Source organism: Mastacembelus armatus, chromosome 18 (assembly GCF_900324485.2).
Source record: "Mastacembelus armatus chromosome 18, fMasArm1.2, whole genome shotgun sequence".
NCBI classification, from domain to species: Eukaryota; Metazoa; Chordata; class Actinopteri; order Synbranchiformes; family Mastacembelidae; genus Mastacembelus; species Mastacembelus armatus.
Window position 1 is genome coordinate 1,560,102 of NC_046650.1, and position 24,773 is coordinate 1,584,874.

Sequence of the window (24,773 nt, forward strand, 5' to 3'; positions counted from 1 at the left end):
TTTTTTTTTTTTTTTTTTTATATATATGTGTGTGTTGTATATATGTGTTGCTCACTCATGAATGACTGAAGGGCAATAAAATGGGATGGCCTGTACAGGAAGAGAACCAATCACTGCATGAACAGCTAGAGCATCAGGGACTATTTACTGAGTAGTTTAGTCCTAAATGTGCATGGATGGCAGGTCTCTCAAACTGAACTGCAGCTCTGTCAGACATCTGGGTTAATAAACACATACCGTATATGAGTAGCAGGTAGAGACTCAAACTGTCGAGACAAGAAGAGTTCTCTGTGCTTGAGCTGGTGTTTCTGTTGTTCAGACAGTGCCGGCTGCTTTGACTCCTCCTCAAATTCTCCTACAAACACATTATCACAGGATAAACATACACACTCATCAACAGATACAAACTGACATGCTGGATTTAAAGTGACGGATTTAAAGTGTACAACTTTTCTTCCTGTGGGCCAGACATAATGTCAAATAGAAATACATTATCTTTAAAGTTTTTTAGGGATTCTTACTCTTTAAATGAAGAGCATTGCTGAATGCTTGTTGAAGGGCAATATGAGTAATAGATGCAAGTCTAATGCCTTTACAGATGCCACCATACTGCACTGAGGCTTACAATACTGTGAGACAGGATTTTACAGTAAAATCTTTTTTATCCTCCATCTCAACAAACCAGGTACCCCTGGACAATATGGTGAATTATACCTAGACACAATATGAATGCATCAACTCTCAGAGATTTCAATGTGACACCTGCACTTTAATTTGTCATTTATTTCATTCACTCATTCATTTCTGTCTCATTATTGTATTTTCCACCCTTATCATCAGTTAAACTGTGGAATTACACAGGGCATTTTCCAAAATGCAATCTACCGGGCTGCCTTTGTTCACACAAGTACTGTTGCCTGCCTGAACATGGCCTTAAAACCTAGTTGCTATGTTTATAGCACTACTTTCATGTAATGACCTTCTGCTGTTCATGTCATCTGGGATAATTTCTTACTTTGCTTTTTTTGCCTTTGCTTCCAATTGCAGCACTTAATATTTTGTTAATTCTCTGCAAAGTTCAAAAGGTCATCAAATCAGCAGTCACAAAAAATACTTGTCCTGAGGGCTTCCTGGTGAAATTTCAACTGCAGTGCACAAAACCACAGTTATTAAATTCACATTAAAAACTCCATATGACACCCATGTTTCCAGCTAGTCAGACATAACAAAAAAAAAAAAAAAACTAGCTTTGTGCATATGTGTGCATATGTATTTGTCCACTAGACTGCGCATTCCTAATTTCAGGAGGGTGAGTAATTTGTTGCAAGCTGGAGGGGAGGGACTATATCACTCCATCTTGTTGGACTCCGCCCCTGCACTCAGCCACAGGAAACCCTGTCAGTGAGGGCAAGGGGGAGAGGGAGAGAGAGAGAGAGAGAGAAAGAGGGACAGTACCTTAGGCCACACCCCTTTTCTGTTAACCTCTCAACCCCCACTCCCCTCCTCCCCCTGTCCGGTTAGTCCCTGCCAGACAAAGCAGGAAACCCTGTGTACCCAACCTGAGGCGCCCATCCCCCCAACATTTATCCCCAGTTCCCCACACACACGCGCGCGCACGCACGCACACACGCGCACACACACACACACACACACACACACCACATATACATACAAGGAGCGACAGGCACTTAAAGTGTCTCATTCTACATACAAACACACAAGCTGACACACACACACACACACTTTGCTCTGACAAAGACACGAAGCAACTCAGAATTAACCCATTGCATGCTGTGGCCCTCAGGGACAGATCAAGGGCCTTTGTTCTGCACAAAGAACTGATGTGTGTGTGTGTGTGTGTGTGTGTGTGTGTGTGTGTGTGTACAAGGAGGAGAGAGAGGAGGCAGATAAAAGTGATGTTTAGTACAAAATGAGCAGCAGCATAGAGGAGGCACCTCTACACATCATCACTGGTACAGGATCCTAGCATTCTAAGCAAGTTTCCAAATAATTAGACAAGGAGTGTGTCATAAAGTACAACTTATAATTAAACTCTTAAAAAAGAAAGTCAGGCTTATTTTGATAAGTCTAACAAAATCAGCGATGGAAATGTTTCGCTCCAGACTAGCCTATTCCTGCATAGTTTTACCGGAGGCTAACCCAGAGTTGCAGTCAACTTACCCGATTGAGCCTTCCCTAGTCCTGCAGTATGCATGGAGTGTGAACAGCAGTCTATTGTTAACTTGCAGCAAATAACAAATTTAGCTCAACTTCCAGGTACAGTGAAGCGGACCTTAGGCTGGAGTTATTGCAATGTAAGGACAGGCCTTTATCACTTAAGTTATAAAGTTATGCAGTTATAAATAATGTTAAGATACAAAATTTGTTCTCTAAAATGAAATTTTTAAGTTCCAAGTCTATGGAACTAAGTGATAATTCTATATTGCTCAAAACATGTCCATAAGTGAATGTGGGTAGTTGTCTGTCTATACATGTCAGTCCTCTGATAGACTGGTGACCTGTACAGGGTGCCCAATGTCAGCTGAAAACTAAGCATATATAACTAGTCGATGGAGGAATTAATTTTCTTTTAAATCCATACAAATCAACCAAAACTTTGCTGAATCAAAAGACTCATGTGCTATACAATAGATTGTCCATGGCCTGAAATGTATTATTTTGCATTTCCCCTCTCACTCATACCAACAAGGCTAGACTGAGAGCATGTCAACGTTAAGGCAGTTAAATTAAAGAACAGTTTCAAGTCTCTGGCCACACTACCCAACCTGCTATCCACTCACCAAAAGTGCAGCCTTCAAAGATTTTATTGTCATATGACTTAAAGTGCCACCAATGTATTTTACAACAATAAAATCTTGCTCCTTGGCTGCTCCAGTAGGGCTCTCCAAGGGCAACCTAGTTGTCCAGTAGGTACAGCACATACCACATAATCACAATGTCTATGGTTGGATTACTGGCTGGAGGACACGTATTTCACACACCTCTACTTCCTTAAGTTTTCCTGTTTCTTTTAAATAAAGGCAAAAATGCCCCCAAAATCACTTTAAAAACATCTCTCTTTACACTGGCACCACAGATTTAGTGCTGTAAGGGCAAACTAGATGCTTTTTGCAACACTTTGAGATGCTGGCTGTACAGACAGAAAACAGTTCCTTTATCAAATAATAATCAAGGTTGCATTGGTATGGGAATAGTGTCTCAGGTAATGAAAGGGTGAAATATGAACTAGGATGCTAGGAGTAATAGATTCATGAGTAATATATTAGTGTAATATTAGGCGTTACGTTAACATAAAGCAGTGGTTCTCAAACTTTTCCTGCCATTCCCCACTTAAGGCCGAGCATAAAGTTTCAAGCTCCACTTCACCCCAAAAAATGACAATGAAACTTATTTCAAACTTAAAATTTTCAAATTTATTCAAAATAACTTCTAAATAAATAATAGAGAGTTCAAAATAAATAAAATGAAAGTGAAATTGTGTAATTACTTAGGCATGTTGCATTCTGTGCAAAAAAAAAAGATTACCATTTTACCATTCGATTTTCCTGCTGACGGTATACTGCCAATTTTCTTTTAAAGTCGAGTGGTTTATTGACGAGATTGGGGTGCGTTGTTTCTAAGTGTCTTTTTAATTTCTTGGGTCTCACATGGGTCTCTCCTCTGCCCCCACCAGCCCCACTGTGAATCCAAGACCCAGGTAGGCTTCATCGTATTTTCTTTTTGGCTGGCTTTTTGCTTGATTTACCTTACTGTCTGTCGTGTTTTTGTCTGCTGGCGTGGAGTCGCCTGCTGTTTTAGGGGTACGTGTAACAAATTTATCCATTGTTATGCCCACTAATCATTGCGTCGCTGTGTGAAGGTTTGCTTATTGTTCCGCTACAATTAAGTGCCGACGTTAAACATTTATTTCCCACATCATGGTTCCTCGTTTCCCTCTCTTTGTGTTTTTTAATGACACGTTTCTTTGTATGTGGTTGTTTTATTTTGCGTGTATGGTGTTTGTCAGTAAAGAAAATTATGAATTAGGATATACACAAAATTAGACTAATTTACTCCCGTTCGCTGCGCCCCATCTGTCACGGCGTCACGCCCCACAGTTTGAGAAACACTGACGTAAAGTAACGTGAGACAGATTACCGATCGGGATTCCATTCCACATTTTACCATAATGCCGAAAAGTAAGACAGCTAGTTGTTATGTGTGTAAAGCCAGCATGCTGAGAGGTTAAGGAACAGTTGCGACATACAATAGCATTACAACCAATTACTCAAGTGCCTGCCAAGGTTTCATGTGAAATGCCAATATGCAAGTATGGGTTCTAAAAAGTTGCACTACAGAGATTGTTCATCAAGCGATGATGACCTTGTACTGAGTTTACAAGGTGCACTGATTTTACTAAAAAGCATGGAAAAAAAATTTAGGGTGCACCCAATACAATGCACAAGAACAGACTATACTGCACCCAATCACACTCATACAGTGTATAATGCCAGTAACTACTATCTGTGTGTATCTGTGCAGGACAGTAACAGAAAATGTGCTGTCCACATTGTCTTAATTCTCAGTTAAATGGTAAAACTGTAATGTTTTACGTTGCTCATTCATGTACAGTATTTATGATGTGAAGTGTGAGGTTTTCCATTAGATAACTAGATGACTAGGATTTCACATAATCACTGTTGTCCACAAACTACTGAGTAGGATATAAACACACCGATGCCATAACAAAGCCCTTCAGCTATCTTTTTCATACGTTGTCATATACTCAGTAATTTTTGTCCTTTTTATCATAAAAGAACTCCATTAGCTGAAACAATTACATTAAAACAACAGTTAATAAGATAGAAGTTGAATATTTGATGTGCAACAAGCAATCCCAAGTAATGTTCTTCTCGGGTTCAAAAATTCTTTAGTAGTGCGAATGCTGATTCAGCATTCTTTAGTGTGTCTTTATTATAGCTACTTATTATTTTTCTGTACGTTTTTGACGTCTAACTCCTTTTGCATACTTTGTGCTAGAAAGACCATTCAACCATGAAAACGTGCAGCTTTTAAGGACATTATTTCTTGTATTCAACTTTTTTATACCTTTTATAAGCTTTATAGCTTTTTAAAAGTTTTTTGTCCCACTGAAACGAACGGAGAGAATGTTAACCCTCTTGGGTCGACGCACGCGCCGGCGCATTTTGACGCATCTTTTCCTGATAAGGCCGAAACAAACTTAAATTACTCCGTCAATTCTGATCGTACATCATATCATTCAAATCTGTAAAGGGTCTAGTTTTAGTGGTATACCATCATAATAACAACAAAATGTTGTGCTTTTTTTAAATAAAGAAAGCCGACAGGGTGCGCTCTCGGCCTTTTCTGTCTCTGCCATTTCTCTTCACAGACGCGTAAATAAAACAACCACAATCTCAGCGAATATTTGGCTCATAAAAATGAGAATTAGCTAGAAAGCTTGAAATGTTTTCTTTTGAGTGAAACAATTCAAGTCGAAAAAAAATCATCACTTTTTATTTAATCCGTATGAACGTAAGGAGAAGTCCGTTTTTTCCTGTCTCACCTCATTACAGGTAATGCGGTCCCGCCTTGTACACTGTCCACTGTTGACATGTAAATAATCTCAGGTGAACCAGGTAAATATGTGCACACCCCCGAGAAATGACATAAAACGTCAAACTTCATCATAGAATTTACTCACTTTTTCGGCGCGTTTGGACGATGGCGCGTTACGCACGTCATGAAGCGCTTCTTGTATTCCACACAGAGAAATAGTTTAGCTTGTCCTCAGAGTAAAAACACTGATTTTAACTCAAATGAGGATCGTTTGGCTCCTCATTGTGTTGTATTGTGCTGCACTAATCCGTCCCATCTACATTGACTGAAAGGCTCATTATGCACGTCTTTGTCTGGTCGTTCAGTGCGTCTTTTGTGTTCTCAGGTAAATCACATGACTATTCATTCTTAGACACACCCTCTTGCATATGGTCTTTCTGGACAAAAAGTGTCTTAGAAAATTTAAATCAGTGTATTGTTTACTGTGAATGTGTGAACAAGATGACATTCACAGCACTCTGAAGTAAACACTTTAGCCTACAACATGCAGGTCTCCAAGGTCTTGTGAACCAATGTTCTGTTTGTGTTTTATGGTCTTATTTCAGTGAGTAAAAAATTGTAGTTTTTCACTGACCATGCATAAACACTTTTTTCTAAAAAACACAATCATGTATAAACTTGCTGCTCACATGTTACTGTAGCCAATTTTGTGCTGATTACAGTGTTACCATACTTTAGACATTAATATGTTTAAAAGACACTGAAAAAAGCACAAATGTCAGGACATGTCAAAATTTGTCCAGGCCCCCAAAACCCCCTCAGATCCCAGAGGGTTAAAATCATCTTCAACTTTGTCCTCTTTCAGCTTTAACTATGTCAGCATACTTTCAGCTAGAAACATCATTTGACCTTTAAACAGGTCTGCAGGCATTAAGCTATTATTCTTGTATTCAATTTTTTGATATCTTTTGCAGTTTTTGATTAATCACAGTTTAAGTTTTTTTTGCTGTTTTTAGTTCTTTTCAAAATGTTCAGAGCTAGAGTGGTGACATCAGCTGGAGTGGGAGAAGCCGTTAAGTTTCTCTAAAAATTTTCTCTCTAACTCGCTGTCACAGCCACAGTTTTGCCTCTTGATACACCATTTTCTCAAAAATAGTAGAAATTTTTTGTCTTGTTTCAGGTAATGCTATTCTAGTTTTGATAGGACCTACGGTTTTTCCACCGGGTGGCCAAAATCACAGAGAGTGACTGCTCAATCTCTCATTCGCTCCCATTATAAAAGAGGTCCAGGAGTTCTGGTGAAAAGCACAAATGAAGGCTGTTTCTAACTCGCCAGTAGTCCTTCATTTTTTGGAATGTGTTCACAAACTCTTCGTTGTGAAGAATATTTCGATAGGTGCTATAGTTTTTCTGTAATCCTCCATTTTGTAAGGAAGTTTTCTGAGCTTCTCCTGTACTGTCTGCCTAAAGTGCTGTGTCACTGTCACTCCCCCTCCCACTCTGGGCTCAGGTCACCATAGCAACAGCTCACACAGCAGTAACAGAGACCACAGCTGTCTGTGGTTGGTAATTAGGCTGACTGGCTGCCTAATGTCCATTGCTGTTACGCATGGCCTGTGTCTGAATGTCCACCCTACTCCCTAACCCCTCAAATGACTATATAGTGGAACATTACATAGTGCACTATAGACTAATTATTTTTTATTAATTTAATAATTTAGTGGTAAAAATGTATTTATCTCATCCCAAATGTTTTCTTAAAAGGTATACCTTCACCATCTGTTCATAATTTTCAGCTACACTCTTGAATCTATATTTCTAATATCATAGGTTTCTGACGTTTTTTCATCCATGCAATGCATGACAATCTATTCTGCCCATCTAGTGACCATCGGTGCTCACTACTTTTTACGATGCATTGGGGGAAATTTTGAGAGTACTATTCAGCTACTAGCAATTCGGACACCACTACAACATGGCGTACTCACTACATATTCCACAGAGGAAAAACCTGGTTATTCCCTACGTAGCAGGTGTGTCAGAGAGCCTTAAACAAATTTTTGGGAAACGTCAGATACCAGTTCACTTCAAAACCACCAACACACTGAGACAGAGACTGGTTCACCCTAAAGACCAGAAGCCAAAACTAGAGAGGAGCAATGTCGTGTATGCCCTCCCTTAACAGGGGTGGAGGGCTCAGACATAATCTGTCTTCAATCTACCAGGCTGCCCTTTCATCTGTTCCCAGCAAATTAAGGAACAAATCAATTGTTCCCAGGAAGCACAGACTCTACAGCCAGTTGGTGAATCAGAGGAGTCACATGAGTCCACCATTAGATCCTAACAACCCTCACCTGGGCTCTCACTCCTTTGTTCACCTAATAAGCCTATTCAGGCCAGGTGGGTAGTGAAACCAACTCAGGGGCGTGGGTCTAACGACTCTCACCTGATTTACTTAGCTTACCTAGTGAGTCTATGGGACTAGGGGTGGAGTGAAACTAACCTGTGAGATAAATTGGAGGTTCCAGTCCAGCCTTTCTCAGACTGAAGAAGCCACCTGGATGGGTGGTGAAACGTTTTGACCTTGAAACTGAAAGTCCAGTTGCCATGACTCAACCTCCAGATACTTTGGCTATTAGCATACAGCTTTAGACACTGACATAGGACGTTTTCAACGTCAGCCATGATGTCTTCTCCCAGGAGGCCATGTCCGGCCTTTCACAATAAAAGTCTACAGTTATTTGTAGGAAGTTATTACACCTTTGTAAAGTATAATGAAAATTAAAAATAAAGTTAAGATTGTAATCTAAGATCACGAGTCTCCTGTAGCACTTTGTCCTTTTAAAATGAAAAAAACCTTTTTATAGTATTCTTTCAAAATAAAAGTCCTGAAACAGCAACATGACCTCAAAATGGACTTTTGTAATTGGCATACAGCTTCAGACACCAACTGAGGTCATTTTGTCTGCCTGTCTTCTTCAGGAGGACATAGTTTGACTTTCACAATAAAAGTCTACTCTTATTTGCAGGAAGTTAATGCACTTTTCTAAACTATGATAAATATTCATAATTGTATGGTTTCAGGGCAGCATGGTGGATGAGTGGTTAGCATTGTTGCCTCACAGCAAGAAGGTCCTGGGTTTGCAACCCGGCCTTTCTGTGTGGAGTTTGCATGTTCTCCCCGTGCTTGCGTGGGTTTACTTCGGGTACACCGGGCTTAAAATCAACTTTGTGTATTGACATACAGCTTTAGACACCAACTGAGGCCATTTTAAAGTGAGCACTGTTGTCTTCAGACATGTTTCGTTTTCACATAAAAAGTCTACAGTTATTTATATGAAATTACTCTAGTGTTGCAAAGTAAATTAAAGTTCCGATCTTAACATAAGGTCACATGAGCCTCCTGTGACGTGCTGCCTTTTCAAAATAAAAGCCTTTTTATTACATGGTTTCAAAGAAAGAAAGAAAATGCTAATATTTGTTCTTTTACAGCACATTTTTCCCTTTCCAGCCTTTTTAGCAATGAACATCGGTTGACTTTTTATTCATACTGCTTTCATTCCTTCATTTATTCCCAAGGAAGTCTTTCCTTCCTTCCTTGTCTTATTTTTCTCTAAGAAAACCTTCCTTCAAATATTCCTGCTTTGGTTACACATCACTTTTCAACAACATTTTCAAACCACATATTCTTTGTCTCCACAGTCTCTTTACAATTTCACTTTTTTCTGTTTCATTCTTGCCTTTTCTTTAACTTATATTTAATTCCTTCAGTTCTGCCATCCTTCTCTTCTATCCTACTACAAAGTCCCTTCACTACACTGTCTTCTTGTATATTATATTTCAGCTTCTAGGATCGTTCAGCATTGCATTTCAGACTTCAGCTTTTTCTGCAATGCATTTCAGCAGTTTTCAGCAACTCTTTTCAGTTTTCAGCATTCACACACATTTTCTGCAGGAAATGTATTTGTCTAGTTTTGGGATTGCTGTACAACAAGCAATCTCAAGATATGTTCTTCGTTCTTTCTCTTAAAAAAATGAAGAACATGTCTTGGGCTTGCTGTGTAATAAGCAAGAGTTTCTCTTGAATATTATTCTGCTATCTCCTCCTACACCATACGACGGAGAAACTGTTTCTACTTTAATCGGCGATATCTTTTAGATATTCCAGGTTTTGTCAGAAAATTTTCCCATTGAAATGAATGGTCGGAATGGTCAAATCCTCTTTAACTTTGTCCTCTTTCAGCTTTAACTATGTCAGCATACTTTCAGAAACACCATTCAACCTTTAAACAGGTCTGAAGGCATTTATATATTAATGTTGTATTCAGATTTTTCATATCTTTTCACAGTTTTTCATTAATCGCAGTTTACATTTCATGGTGTTTTTGGCATAATAAGTCCAGATTCTACAGTAGTATAAGGTCCCATGAGTCTGTCCTCTCAAAATAAAAGCCTTTTTAGAGCATTTTCTCATCACCACGATCTCAAAATGGACGTTGGCTATTGGCATACAGCCTCAGGCACCAACTGAGGCCATTTTTAATGTCATCCATGGTGTCTGCTCCCGGGACATTGTCAGACTTTCACAATACAAGTCCACAGTTATTTATAGGAAGATATTACATATTTGTCAAGCATAAGGAACATTGAAAATTAAGTCCAGATTCTAGAATAAGGTCCCATGAGTCTTCCGTAGCACTTTGTCCTTTCAGAATAAAAGCCTTGTTAGGAAGCTAGCCAGCCAAAGAATTTCTCCCGTAGAGTGATTATTTGTTGAGGAAATTGCAAGTTTGCGCCGCGTTAGCATTTAGTGTCTTTGTGAATAATGTAACAATAGTAACACTATAGTATAACAATAGTTCCAGCAATCACACTATTGTTATCCTCACTATTTATTATTATTATATTTTCTTCCATCCGTTTTTTGGATGGAATTTTGGATTCACCTACAACTCCTACACGCTTACAGCTAGAAAAATGGTTCCAACTCTAAAGTGTTAACCATGTTTTGGCAACCCGTGCTATTACTTATGCTGTTTGTATCTCATCTCTGTGATTTTATATGAATTTTTAAAAATTAAAAATGTCCCATTGGAATGAATGGGACAAATGATCCGACTTTACTGAAACAGGCCATTTTCCATGAGCCTATATCTCTGGCATATGTGCAGCTAGAGATTCCATTTGAATTTTAAAATACGTTAATATCTTTAATCTGTCAGGGTTGTGCTCCATCTTGTATAGTTTTTTGTTCATTTAAGTCTAAAGAGAGGGATGTTACAGCGTTTTTCTCAGTTTCACAGTGTGCGATGTCACCATTTAGAGCGTAGAACTGCCTGTTTTTTCGACCACAAAACATTCTCTCAACTGCTCTCATGGCTTCAATTTTAACTCTACAAGCACAAAACTCACCTCAGAACATGCCTCTTGTCTCGCCTCATCGACATAATCCACAGGAGTTGTAGTTTTTGCAATCGGAGCCTTAATTGACAGGCGAGTCATGTTTCTGTCTCATGGACTCCAACAGAAATTTACTGCCAGCAGCACTTGTCTCAGGCTGTCTGTCTAACCTGCTCTCACGCCATCATTGTAACTCCAGTAGGGACAAACTGCGAATGCTGTTGTTGTACAAGATGTTATGAATCTAGTAGTCAAAGAATTTCTCCCATAGAATGAGTATTTTGGGAGGAAATTGCGAGTTTGTGTCGCATTAGCTTCTGATGGTGTTCATTCTAGGTAGAATGTGCTTACTTCTTATGGGCTAAAAGATAGCTGAGCTCATACCTCAGCTGATATACCTCTAGTTCACTGGGTAGGGCGCACGTCTGTTGCGCAGTACACCCGGGTTCAATCCCATCTAAGATCCCTTTTTTCAATTTTTGTGATGTGACATAATTGTCAACTTCCTCGGCATCTATTGCAAGTGGCAACAACAGTGTGCTTTCAGCAATGACACGAATTTTCCTCAGGAAATGCACATTCGAGTTTTCAGCTACACTCTTGAATCTATATTTATAACTTTCGGGCGTTTCCGCGTTTTTTTACAATGCATTGTGGGGAATTTTTAGGGCACTACTTTTCAGTTACTAGCGATTTGGACACCACTACAGAATAAAAGCCAGCATTGCATTCTTTCACAATAAAAGCCAAGAAAAAGTAATATGAACTTAAATCGCACTTTGGCTATTGGCATACAACTTCAGGCACTAACTCAGGCATGGCGTCTTCTCCCAGCAGGCCATGTTTGGACTTTCAAAATAAAAGTCTACAATTATTTATAGGAAGTTATTACATCTTTGGAAAGTATGAGGAATATTCAGAATAAAGTTAAGATTGTAATCTAGGATCATGTGAGTCTCCTGCAGCACATTGTCCTTTCAAAATAAAAGCCTTTTACTATTCTTTCAATGTAAAAGCCAAGAAACAGTAACATGAGCTTAAAATGGACACTGGCTACTGGCATAAATATTCAAATTTAAATAGCAGATCTTAACTCAAAGTCACTTCTCCTGCAGCATGCAGCTTTTTCAAAAATAAATCCCATGACATGGCTTCAAAATAAAGAAAGAAATGCTAGTAATGTGCTCTTTTCCAGCACATTCTTTCCCTTCCAGCCTTTCTAGCAATGAACATAATTTTTTCCTTTTTTCATACTTCTTTCATTCCTTACCAAGCACTTGGCAGGACATGTTCACCCCCTTTATTTGATTATTTTTTTGTTTCTTTATATTCCTACTTCTTTCTTCACCTTTCTTTCTTACATTTATTCCCATTCAATCCTCTTTATTTGTCCTATATTTTCTTTGTGTTTCTTTGTTTCCTTCTACTTTCCTCCTAATTTCTTCAGAAATTACCTTTCTTAATTAGGCCCTAGCCCACTGAAAGTGAAGGCAAGGGGTGCCAGGGGTCCCCCAGGTGGCATGGGGCACTGACCCAGTCCCCACCATGATGTGGGGATGCGCGAGACCTTTCTGAAAATGTATATATTACGATTGACAGGTGGACTAGGGTCTGGAAATCATTAGGAATATTATTATTCTTTTTCTTCTGCACCTTTCATCTCAAATTGACTCTGAACATATTCAAAAACTCAACAGTGCATGATAATTTTGTTATTTAAAGCTTTTGTAAACAACCTCAAAACAATGCCTCTACAGCGCCCCTGAGGACGGCGAACTTGTATTGGGCCTATGGGAGGTACGACCCTTCTTCCTTTCGAGGCAAGCAAAATAAGTTATCAAGTTGAGGTTGTACGGTCAAGAGGAAGTACACCAAGGTGAATTTTTATTGGAGGTCATTGAGTTCGCCGTTTATCCTCACCTCGTACTTTTTCGAACTCTTCCTAGGGCTTTTGACCAAATAAGCTCATTCTTGGTCAGCATCATCTAGACATGTAGGGCTGCAAAAGTTATCCAAATTTTTTTGCTAACTTACACAGTTTTCCCCAGACATACATTTTTTGGCTCACCAACAACCATTCAACTTGCGATAACTTGCACACGCATTGTCGGCTTTGAATCGGACCAATTGATGAATTGTAGTCCCCACTGTCCTGTACCCATGTGATTTAACTAAATTAAAATAGGCAGAATAACAATTTGAAAATTGCCATCCACACCAAAACATTTACTTTGTCAGAACTATACCAAATTTGGAACAAACCTTCTTTAGGGCATCCCAATCAAAAAAGCCAATCAGATCCATGCCCTTTTTTCAACGCTGTTGCCCTGGCAGTCAGCGAAAGCCGCCATTCATTTCCAATGGGAATTTTGCAAAATTTACCATTTTTGCACACCTTCTACTTTAATGAACTTGTCCTGGAGCTTTTGACCGAATGAGCTCATTCTTTATCAGCATCATCTAGACATATGGGGAAGCAAAAGTTATCCAAATTTTTTTGGCTAATTTTCACAGTTTTCCCTTGCTGGACCCCAGAGGTTGACGTACATATTTGCCACAATCAAATTGTGATAACTCACACATGCATTGTCGGATTTGAATCAGACCAATTGATGAATTGTAGTCCCCACCGTCCTGAACCCATGTGATTTAACAAAATCACAATAGAGGCATTAGTGCCGCCTGTGTAATGATCTGAACATTTCCACAGACATCCAACCAATTAGTTTGTCAGAACTTGGCATGGAATTTGGCATAAAAATCCTTTAGGGCATCCCAATCAAAAAAGCCGGACCCAAAAACATCTAAAGATGTGGGGCATCAAAAGTTATCAATATTTTATAATTAAGTTTTGAGGTTTTCCTGTACCACAGCCAAGGAGTTGATGTCCGCTTTTTGGCTCATTTATGGACAATTTGTATGGAGACCGAAAAATGTTGTTTGTCACACATGAATGAAATTTGGCACAAAAATCCTTTACGGCATCCTGATTTAAAAAACTAAAACACCCATGCCTTATTTTTGATGGTGTTGCCATGGCAATGACTGAAACCCACCATATATTCTCAACAGGAATTCCATACAATGTAACTCTATGGTGACACAATGGTGTCATGTTTTCAGGCTTTTTAAAGGGCCCCCACTGAAATCATTGGCTTACACGGTCTGAACTCGGCAGTAGGGGCAGGTCATGGGCGGCAATGGATGATCATGGCGGATCGCGGAGAGCAAGGGACTTTCATCACCGTTTGCGGCTATACTTATTCTTTTTCTGCTAAACAAACTCAAATTTGACCCCCTGAACACATTCGAAAACTCACGAAAATTTGCCCAAAATTCAGAATTGTGTGAAAATTTTATAAAATATATAAAAATATATATTAATATAAAATAATAAAATATGTGTTTCATTAATGAACTCAAAACAAAGGCTCTGCAGCACCCCCTACAAAAGTGAAAATACATTACGGCAATGGGAGCCCGACTGACATTTTTTTCATAGCACAGCCAAATCTACCAAATTCGGTATGCAAATTCTTCTTGTCGGGGCAAGCAAAAAAGCTTATGAAGGCAATGCCACACGACAAACAGGAAGTCGGCCATATTGGATTGAAATTTGAAAATTGCGAAACTTGCCATTTTTGCGCACTTCATACTTTAACGAACTCGTCCTAGGGCTTTTGACCGAATGAACTCAAATTTGGTCAAAATCATCTAAAGATGAGGGAGGCAAAAAGTTATCCAAATTTTGTTTGTCGTGGCATCTTGATTGGTGTTTCTGTGGCGATGATTGAAACCCACCATACATTTTCAATGAGAATTCCATACAATGTAACTTTCACAATAAAAGTCTACAGTTATTTACATAGAGATATTACATTTTTGGAAAATATTAGGAATATTCAAAATAACATACAGATTCTAGTAAAAGGCCCCAAGAGTCTCCTGCAGTACTTTGTCCTGAAAAGCCCTGAAATAGCATTTTCTCAAAATAAAAGCCCTGAAACATCAAGATGATCTTAAAATGTACATTGGCTATTGGCATACAGCTTCAGGCTCCAACTGAGGCCATTTTTAATGTCAGCTGTCTGCTCCCAGAAGGATATGGTTGGACTTTCACAATAAAAGTCTAACGTTAAGTCTAATAAAAGTCTAAGTTAACACACCTTTCTAAACTATGATAAATATTTAGAATTCCCGTGAAGATGTTAATTCAAGGTCATGTGACTCTCCTGCAACATGCTCCGCTTTTAAAATAAAAGCCTTTTTATTGTATTGTATTGTTTCAAAATAAAGGCCAAAAAACACGTATATGAGCTTAAATACAGTTAAATCAGAAATACATCGTTTCTATGGAGCCGGATATTCAGATCTAGAGTGGCGACCTCAGCCATGAGGGAGGCTCTTAAGATTCTCTAAAAAATTTTCCCTCCAACTCGCCATCACAGCCACAGTTTTGCCTCTTGATACACCATTTTCTCAATAGTAGTAGATAAACTTGTCTAGATTAAGAAAATGTGACCACCAAAACCACCAGGCTTACACATTTTTTGTCCTGAGCCTTAATTGGACAGGAGTACCATCCAACTGCTCCATTCACTTCCGTGTTAAATGAGAGCAGGATTTTGAGCTGGAAAGCTGAGATGGGGGATTTTATAAATTGCTCCAGAGGCCACAGTTCCAACCTCACAGACAAATTTTTCACACCATCGCGATCAGTAGAGTCTTATCTCTCATAAAATCACAGAATTTTTCAATAGGAGTCACGGTCTAGTCATGGTCAGCCAGAGTTCGAGGGGGTTATTTCAGGTTAATCTGTCTAACAGATGGTAAACAGGTGACATCTCCATGGTAACCTGAAGAGCAGTTGTAAACACAGCTGCTGTAGATCAGATGACTGATGTCAAACCTCTGCTACATCCTGTGTTTCAGACAGCTGTCAAGTTAGCACATACACACATGAACAGACATACACAGACACACAAATAGACAATCATACAGAGATAATGTGTACACAAACAGACACACACATACAGGCACATTCACAGATACACTCCTGGACACACACACTCAATAACACACATGAATACACATGCACACATGCATACATAGACATACACAGACGCACACGTCCAGATGTACTCAGACGCACACTCACAATTACACACATGACTGCATAAACACAGATGCACAGAAACATTCATACATACACAGACTCACCCACACAGACACACACATGGACAGACATTCGCACAAAGAGACACGCATATATACATTCACCGATACATACACAGACACACAAAAGCAAATATTCACAAAACGTGAAAAACACATATACATACACAGACACCAGTGGCACCAATGTACACACCAACATGGACTCACACACAACCTATAGACAACTTGCTACTGCCATATCACCCATGCAGAGTATCCAGCAATTGCATTCATTCAAAGCTTTTCCTAGAAGGTCCTATTCATTTATACACCCATACATAAAATTTATATGTATGGACTTTGTAAACTTTATTCTAACTTTAAAGAGTTCATAACCATGAGGCTGTTTAACACATTAATCCAGATCTTTTACACATTATGACTCCCACTGAAAATGCTTTCATTGCATTATTCATTTTCCTTTTTCGTGTCTTAATGCTGCTTCCTTGCTCCTTAATACACATTATATCACTTTTAGTATATAGTTCCCAGCTAATTCAAACCAGCTTCAGTTGTTTAGCAGCCAGCAACACAGTTTAACTCAAGCTGTCTTTAATCATTTCTCTTTAGTCAGTCACCTTCAGATCTTTACAGACCAAGTTCACTATAATCAATATTGCCAGAGGACTGGGCAAAAGCAAAATTTAGCATAGAATCTAAATCTAAATGGAGAGCACAGCTTCTTTAAAAGAATAAAAACCTTTAAGAAGACATGTCAAAGCTGCTAGCAGATACAACGACAATAAGTCATTATTATCACATATTTATCACTGTATTTAGTCTAATATCACACTTGTCTACATACGCCTCGAGAACAAAGACTTAGCATCTGTGTGTGGTACTGGATACAGTGAAAAAAACTTCACTAATGCTATCTGTTGTGAGGTGTAGTGCTTGTGTGTTGTGTGTCTATGTAGATGTCTTTGTCTGCAGCACTGCAGCCCAGGAGGAGGGAGGGGGACCTGGTGATGATGTTGGGGTGGGGGTAAAGAGTGAGTATGATCAGGCTTCAATAGTTACCATTCCATTAGCACCACCCCACTACCTTCACTCTCCCACCTCCTTGAATCTCTGATCACACACAAACACAGGCTGGGATTATCAGCATGGGGCAGAATAGTATAATTCGAAGAGAAGAATTTATTATTATTATCTTTACTGTCCTAATCATTATGTCTTGCAGGCTCCTAAAGTTACCAATGTTGCTCATAACAAACAAGGAGAGGTAAGAGGCCTGATAACAGATGCGTTAGTCTGAGCTCGACAAAGCCAAATATTTTGTGAAATGAGAATCTGAGAACTGAACCGACTACTGGGCCCAAACATATTCACTTGTCAGTATGTTCAAACATACTCAAAAAAAGACTCTCTCAGCACTCGTGACCCTGAAATAAGCATGTTTATGCTAAATATGTAATATACACTGTGGCCCTGCAATGCACTGGCAACCTGTTCAGGGTGTACCCCTGCCTTTCACCCGAAGAGAGCTGGGATATGCTCCAGAAGATCCCTGTGAATAAATAAATAGGAATAAGCAGGTATAGATAATGGAGACAATATATAATAGTGTACTCCAATCAAGTTTTGACCTTGGCTACCTATGGCAGTGCAAGAAAAATTACTTAGTAGCAGCAAGTTCTTTATATGAATGCAAAAATCGATTACAAAAAAATCGTCTATTTACTATCACTTGCGTTATTGGACCTGATCCACCTGGGGGTCATTGTTCCATACGGACCGTAATCGCTGTAGCACAACGCATTTCAGTATCAAAAGTTGGCACTATGGTAGAGAGCGAAGCCACAGAAAATGTCCAAAGTTTGGGATCATTTCAAACATAAAATGATGACAACACGGTGAAATGCGTGTACTTCAAGCACTTCGTCAACGCTTCAACATCTGAACAGAAACCATCTAGTTGTGAACTGGACACCGCTCACCCAGCCGAGCCGACAAAAGGTAAAGTCATTTCAAGGTAACCTGTCGTTTCTGTCATGCATTACACAATAGTATTATTGTTTAAAAATTCACAGGTCTATTTTATCTGATTATGCGCTGAAATATTCATGGAATACTCGACTCCAAAAATAATCGATAGCTGCAGCCCTAGTCTACATGTTTCTTGTTCATTTATTAAATTAAACCACTCACAAAGAAATTGTAAACAGCTTCAGCTTTTTTCAAAAAAGTGCTCCAAAGATTGAGAGTTACTTTTTAGTGTCTGAAATAAGAGTCGACAGATCTCTGGTTTGCTTACACCACTCCAATAGCTTTAACCAACTGATTTAATTAGAAAATTACTTAATAATTTTAAATATAAAATAGTTCTTTAGGACCAAACATTTTTCACATTAACAAATAAACACAGCTGTCCCTTTACATAAACCCTTTTCCAGACTACCCTTCAGCAATGAACCTTAACTGATGGCCTTACATTAACCCTGAATCAGTGCTCAGTGCAATTTCAAACATAAAAGCCAGGCTGTTTTCTGGCTCTTTATGTGAAGCACAATGAAGAACAGTATTATTAGAAGCAGTGAGCCATACCTTAGCTGCCCTCACACTGTAGACAAATTCAGCACAGAGGAGGTTTGGGCTCTGGGTGTGCTACTCACTTGCATTGCTGTCAGCCAGAGTGTTGAGGTTGCCCGAGATGTCTCGCCTCCGGAACAGACACACCACTTTTGCCTCCACATTCCCATTGGCTGTCTGTAAGTGGAGAGTCACTGGTTAGAAGTTAGCAACATAATAAAGGTTCACTGGTGTAACTACATCTGTGATTTTTTCCTTCCTTCCCTGTCAAAGATCTGAACTCACACACATCAGCCATCAGCAGATCTCACACACACTAAATACAGTAAAATTATCAATATTCCCAGGTTTAGTGAAGTGTCTAGACACCATACTGCAGATAGGGTAACAACTGTGTCATAAACAGGTTCAATGGGAAATGAGCAAGTTAAGTAAACGCCCATCATATGCAGGTCTACTGACAGTAGATATACTGATATTTTAGTTTTGCTTGTTAGTTATGCTTTTCATACTTTATGATTTAGGGCAGCAACAATCAATTTATCAGCTGATTATGTTTTTGATTAATTGATTAGTCAGACATGCATATTTTTATTGTCAAAATATTAACCGTAGACAAGTTTGCTACATATGTAATGAAAAATTAAAACTAATTATTTTTGCATGATGACATTTAAACATCTTAAATTTGCACCTGAACATTGTTGGACATATAAAGCTTTAGTGATTTATAATGTCACTTTTTTTTTTTTTACCTCTGTATGTTTGCTGTGCCCTGGCTTTGAGACAGGAATGCACTGATTTAAAACCTGCACTGTGTTTGGGGGGGGGGGGGGGGTGTCCAACATGCAGTTCTCCTTTCTGGCACCAGGTGTCACAAAACCTATTAGCCTGTTTGTGCATACGCAAATATACAGGTACAGAGCCAAGTAAATAATTATCAACTGTTACAACCCTGTCACAACCCCATAAGTGAATTGGGGTGGGAAAAATAATTTCTTCGATGCATCATCACTTACTTTAAAACTATTCTGAATTGATACGGAAATGTTAATAATCGATTTTAATATGTGACTGAAATAAAGTCTGCCAGTCAGACATGATGTACCACTACTGGACTACAAACGTCCACATGCATGCGCGCTTCTAGGGCATGCGCATAAGTTTAGGCGTGTGAGCTATGTGAGAAAATGTATATATAGTTAGATAGGTAGATATTGTTTGTCGGACTTTATTTAAATTAGACTGACAATCTTTGGAAATTCTGAAATACAGTTTCCAGCCTGAATACGGGCTTTAACAAGTACAGAAATTATGCATCAACGCCACGTTTCTTAATGGAATTGTGGGCCTTCGAAATCGAAATCAAATTGACATGTGGTCGTGGAATGCCTAAAGACTCCCACACCTATAACTTACTAAAATGGTAAAGACTATGTACAGTTTGCTAGAATTAAAACATCTTTGTGAACACTTTCAAAATCTGATATCATACAGCTGCTGTCACAACCATATAGTCTCTTTAATTTTATCAGCAAAAATATTGTCAGCTAGGCTTCATTAAAATACAATATAGCTTACCACAGAGAGGGGAGAGGAAGTTTAACATTATATTACTGACTGTTTTAAATCAACTCTCCAAAATATAGCATACTTTTCCAGTCATCTATGTCATTCCTAAGAAACAGCTGCAGCTGCTCAGTGTCCTGCCACAGTTAAATCACTAGATATAACTAAGCGATAACACTCCTCGCCAACTATTTTAATACTCATCGATATTTTTCTATTTTATTGATAATATCAATTAGTTGTTGCAGTTTTTAGTTACTTTTTTTTTTTTTTTTTTAAGTCTGCAGGCAGAGGTCCTATTGAATTGTTGAACAATAAGCTACAGAATTAACATGCCAGATAAGACTACATATATAACAACTGCACAACTAGTTAATAAAATAATAGCTACACTCAGTGGTGCTGTTAGACTTTAAAGCACGTTGCTTGCATCATCAGAGGGAGGGGGGGGATCTGATGATGCACATGAAGATACATAAAGTATTTCCATGGTAGCAGAGGTGGGTACACAGGCAGGAAAAGTCCCGCAGGAGAAAAACGATCAACTCTTCGTGACATTTTCACAGACAAAGTAAATCCTTAACCATGCATAATAAACAATGAGTGAGACTGTGTTAATGTTGATAAAACATAGCTCTAGTGGTGAATCTATAGAAACAGATTTTACTGTGATAAGACAAGCTACTTAAAACTGTGCTTCAGTGACATAAACTAATTAATGACCAAGTCAGTGTCAGTACTATTAAGACAATCTATTTTTACTGAAAGAAGTGCTAGATTATGCATTAGGCACATACAGTATGAAAATAGCCTCATCTCTGTAATGAAGTAACTATACACTCTCATTTTCACTGGTTGATATATAAACAGACATGAACTACACAGCAAATGACCAGTGTTCAATCAACTGAGTGTTAACACTAAAAACTGTTCACATATAAACACTTTTGATGTTGATGGGAGATGGTACTGAGAGGTACTGTGTAACCATATTGTGCTGTGTATACATGCAACTCCCAATACATTGATACATGTCAGTAAAATGTTTCCAGACAACATATTTTTTTTCTGCCAAAATATCTGATCCTCCAGCACAAAAGTCAATTTTTAGGCTATAGCTTAAGTTTTATTTACTTAAGGACATATTATGTACAGAGTCTCACAACAAAACTTAAAAGTAATTTCCATCTCAATCACAGACTGCAGCTTAAAGTGGGAGAGAACTCACGTCTCCTGAAAGCGCAGCGTCGTTCACCTCCGCTATCCTTCCCTATAATATCTGTTACTGTTGCTGTAGAAAAAGGTAGAACGTCACTGATTCAAAAAGTACGCCAGACCAGAATATAATATAATAATGTTTGTTACAAAACATGCCTACGTTGGCAATTTTGTTGCGCCAAACAGGTGAAACCGATTCGGAATCAAATATGCCTCCTAAACGGACAGATTGATATCCCTGAAATTTAACTTAATTTAACTTGGTCTCATACTGTGATGTTTGTTTCTTTTTTGACGTGTACCAAGTACCAAAGGCTGCTTTCTCCTCTGCTCAGTGGAGCTCTGTAAACAACAGGGAAAACTGACGAAGAAACTCACATACAACAGTCAAATTTAAACTAATACCAACTTGACGCAGGTTGTATTGGGCCTTCAGCTGAGTACTAATCAGACTAACTTTAGCCTGCTGTTTGACTCTCTGCTCTCCTCTGTGCAGAAGATGACATCTCTTTTCCACCAAGGCAGGTTCAGCAGTAGCCCTTAATTTTCAATCAGCTTTTTGAGCTTCAAGAGCCAAAGAACTGGCTCTGGGCCAGAAAAACTGGCACCCAAAAAAAAAAAAAAAACCCCAAAAAACTTGGCTGTTTGGCAGATGTGTAAACTGCTTCTAACAGGAGCTGGGATCGGGTTAATTGCAACTAACAAGAGCCAAATCCAAATACTGTATTTGACAAAGCATAAATAGCAGGTTTTACTAATATTAATTTTGAAGAAATACTGTCAGAATGATTTATTTTCTGGAAGAAAAGAGACATTAAATAGATGGTCACCAATATAGTGTGGTGTGTATTTATGTTCTGTGTAATATGACAAGAAGACAAGAGGAGAGAAGAAGGGAAGGGAGAAGACAAGAAGAAGGGTGAAAGTAACAGAAATATAGAGAAAATATCCGAAAAGCAGAGAAACCTACATTGCTATAACTACATTGCAGTTTTGTTGTAATCAGGAATTTTTTCATTAACTTTTTTGGCTGAAGTAGTTCATGAAGTTACTTTTCCTTTGCTTTCCTGTTGGGTCTGCAACATGTGAGACAGATTTCTTTTGACCAGATGGACTAACATTAACTCCAGCTGCACACTATCTTCACTGCTCAATCAGCCTATGTAACCGGTCAGATACCATGCTAAAGAAACAGAGGGCTATTTATAATACATATAATTCTAACAAAAGTGCAGTGCTGCTGTTTTAATTTAGAAGGTGCAGATGCAGCAGAGCTTGTTTTACTGGGACTCATACAGTGATGTAATTATGTAGTTTGGTGGTGGCTCTCTAGCCCATGGAAATACAAACTGGTTCTTCAAAGATTGGCAAGTTGAACCAGCTCTGAACTAACTAGTTCAAAAACAGGTAACAGTGGTTACTGAAGTATGATATAGCCACTATGCTCTCTTTCACTTTTCCATGTTGCTGAAAAGTACTGTTCACTGAGATTCTCTCCAGAATGCACCCCGGGCCTGGAGAGCTCTCTCCCTTACTATCCATTCATTGTGTTCATCAGCACTCAGGATGTTGCAGTCCTCCTGATGTTCAGCACAACCCCATCAATCCAATAGTGTTACATAAATGAGCTTAATCCCTTGACTACGAAACAAGCCTGTGTCATATGCTGCTTCTGTTACGTAAGTGGTGCCTATACCAGTGTCCTGTCATTACAGTCACCAGTTTTCCAACTAGGGGAAAACGGGGAGTGTACAGTAGGTTGACTGGAGCCAGTTTAAGGTGCCTGAATAAACAACTATCCAAGACACCTACCTGCCAATCAGAATGTCTATTCAGCTAAACAATAAACACTGTCAAGCATATGTTCAACAACCTGTTAAGGGAAACATATGACAGTGTTGTAATAAAGTAAGGAGACAACAAACCTTGTTGAGCTCTTCTATCCTGCGGATCAAGTAAGGGTTGCTGGAGGAGTTCTCGAAGTACACATAATCTGTGAAAACAACAGAATAAAAGATTAGACTTGCCCTGTGTTCACAGGATTTAACCATGCAATTCATACATGATCATGCAATATAAGAAATTTAAAATATAAAACCTAATTTGCGGATAAGCGGAAGAAGCAACCTAATTTAATATTAACACCTATATATGTGGATATCAGGATTTATTTTGTTGACAATTTGACATGATCAAGGATCATTGGGTTCCTCCAAAGTCATGGTGAGATTGTTGGCCTGGCAACATATCTGCAATCTCAAACTTGCCCGGGAGCAGGGTTAGTCAGTGTACACAGAAGAACCTCTCCGATATAATTGGTTAGACCAGGAATTCCATTCAACTGTGGATGTGTTGTTTTTCCTGCAAGCTGTCCATCGACACTTGGACGATTATAATAAAACAAGCATTTTGAAAACTATAGAATGCTGTGTGATCAGCAGGACCCTTTAGCTCATCTAACCCATTCGTAATAAAAGATTTAGTCTAAAGGGCATCATCTATCTGAATGGCTTATCAGCACCTCATATTAAATGCTAAACGAAGAGGAGTCGTGCACTAAATCACAGTTAATGTGCATTATACTGGCAGTTTTCTTTATACAATCAACAATGAAATGTAATAAGAGAAGCGTACCTGGCTCTTAAACATTTTTCTGGGATTTCATAGTTTTCCCTGGCCACTTGCATATGTAGACATCTTTTTATGCCACAGCAGGTAATATAAATGTGTAGGCATTAATTTTATGTACGCAAATCAGCAGTGGACTTAAATTTTCGCCCCCTCTTTAAGGTGTGCATAATGTGATAGGAGCATTGGACTGCACACAGGTGAAAATAAAAGCAACAGCAGGAACTATGTCAATTTCTCTACCATCTACCTATTTGCTTTAAAAAAGCGAATTAATTTAATTAATTAATCTGACATCTCTTAACCTATAAAAATGTTTGTAACACTAAAAGTAGGCTACACACCCATTTGCAGAATACTCTAGTATTTTACTTTCACTTGTTTCCAGGTTCTAGTTTTGTGTGTACTTTCTCTATTAAATACAAATATAAATTACTACTGTTGTTTTAGCGTGTAGGTTATGATAAGGAATTGTGGTGATTTAAAATGAATAGTTACACATTTGTGAGCCACTTTTTACTATCCATCTTTCCATATTTTTTGCAGTTTTGGCAGAGTTGGCATGCATATGAATTTTTACTCTAAATTCTTCATAGCCCTCTCCAGCAGTTCTTGTTCTGCTGTGATGA

The 24,773-nt window shown here is 38.6% G+C and overlaps 1 protein-coding gene across 2 annotated transcripts in view; it reads right to left on the minus strand.

Moving 5' to 3' along the window:
* The window catches only part of mta2 (metastasis associated 1 family, member 2), a 46,674-nt gene that overhangs the window by 9,817 nt on the left and 12,084 nt on the right, over positions 1-24,773 (minus strand). For both annotated transcript variants that reach the window (XM_026331090.2, XM_026331082.2), the window contains exons 2-4: positions 23,442-23,509; positions 18,813-18,906; positions 238-355 (exon numbers count right to left, since the gene is read on the minus strand). In XM_026331090.2, coding sequence (XP_026186875.1) covers positions 238-355; positions 18,813-18,906; positions 23,442-23,509 — 280 coding nt within the window. The remainder of the gene's footprint in view (positions 1-237; positions 356-18,812; positions 18,907-23,441; positions 23,510-24,773) is intronic.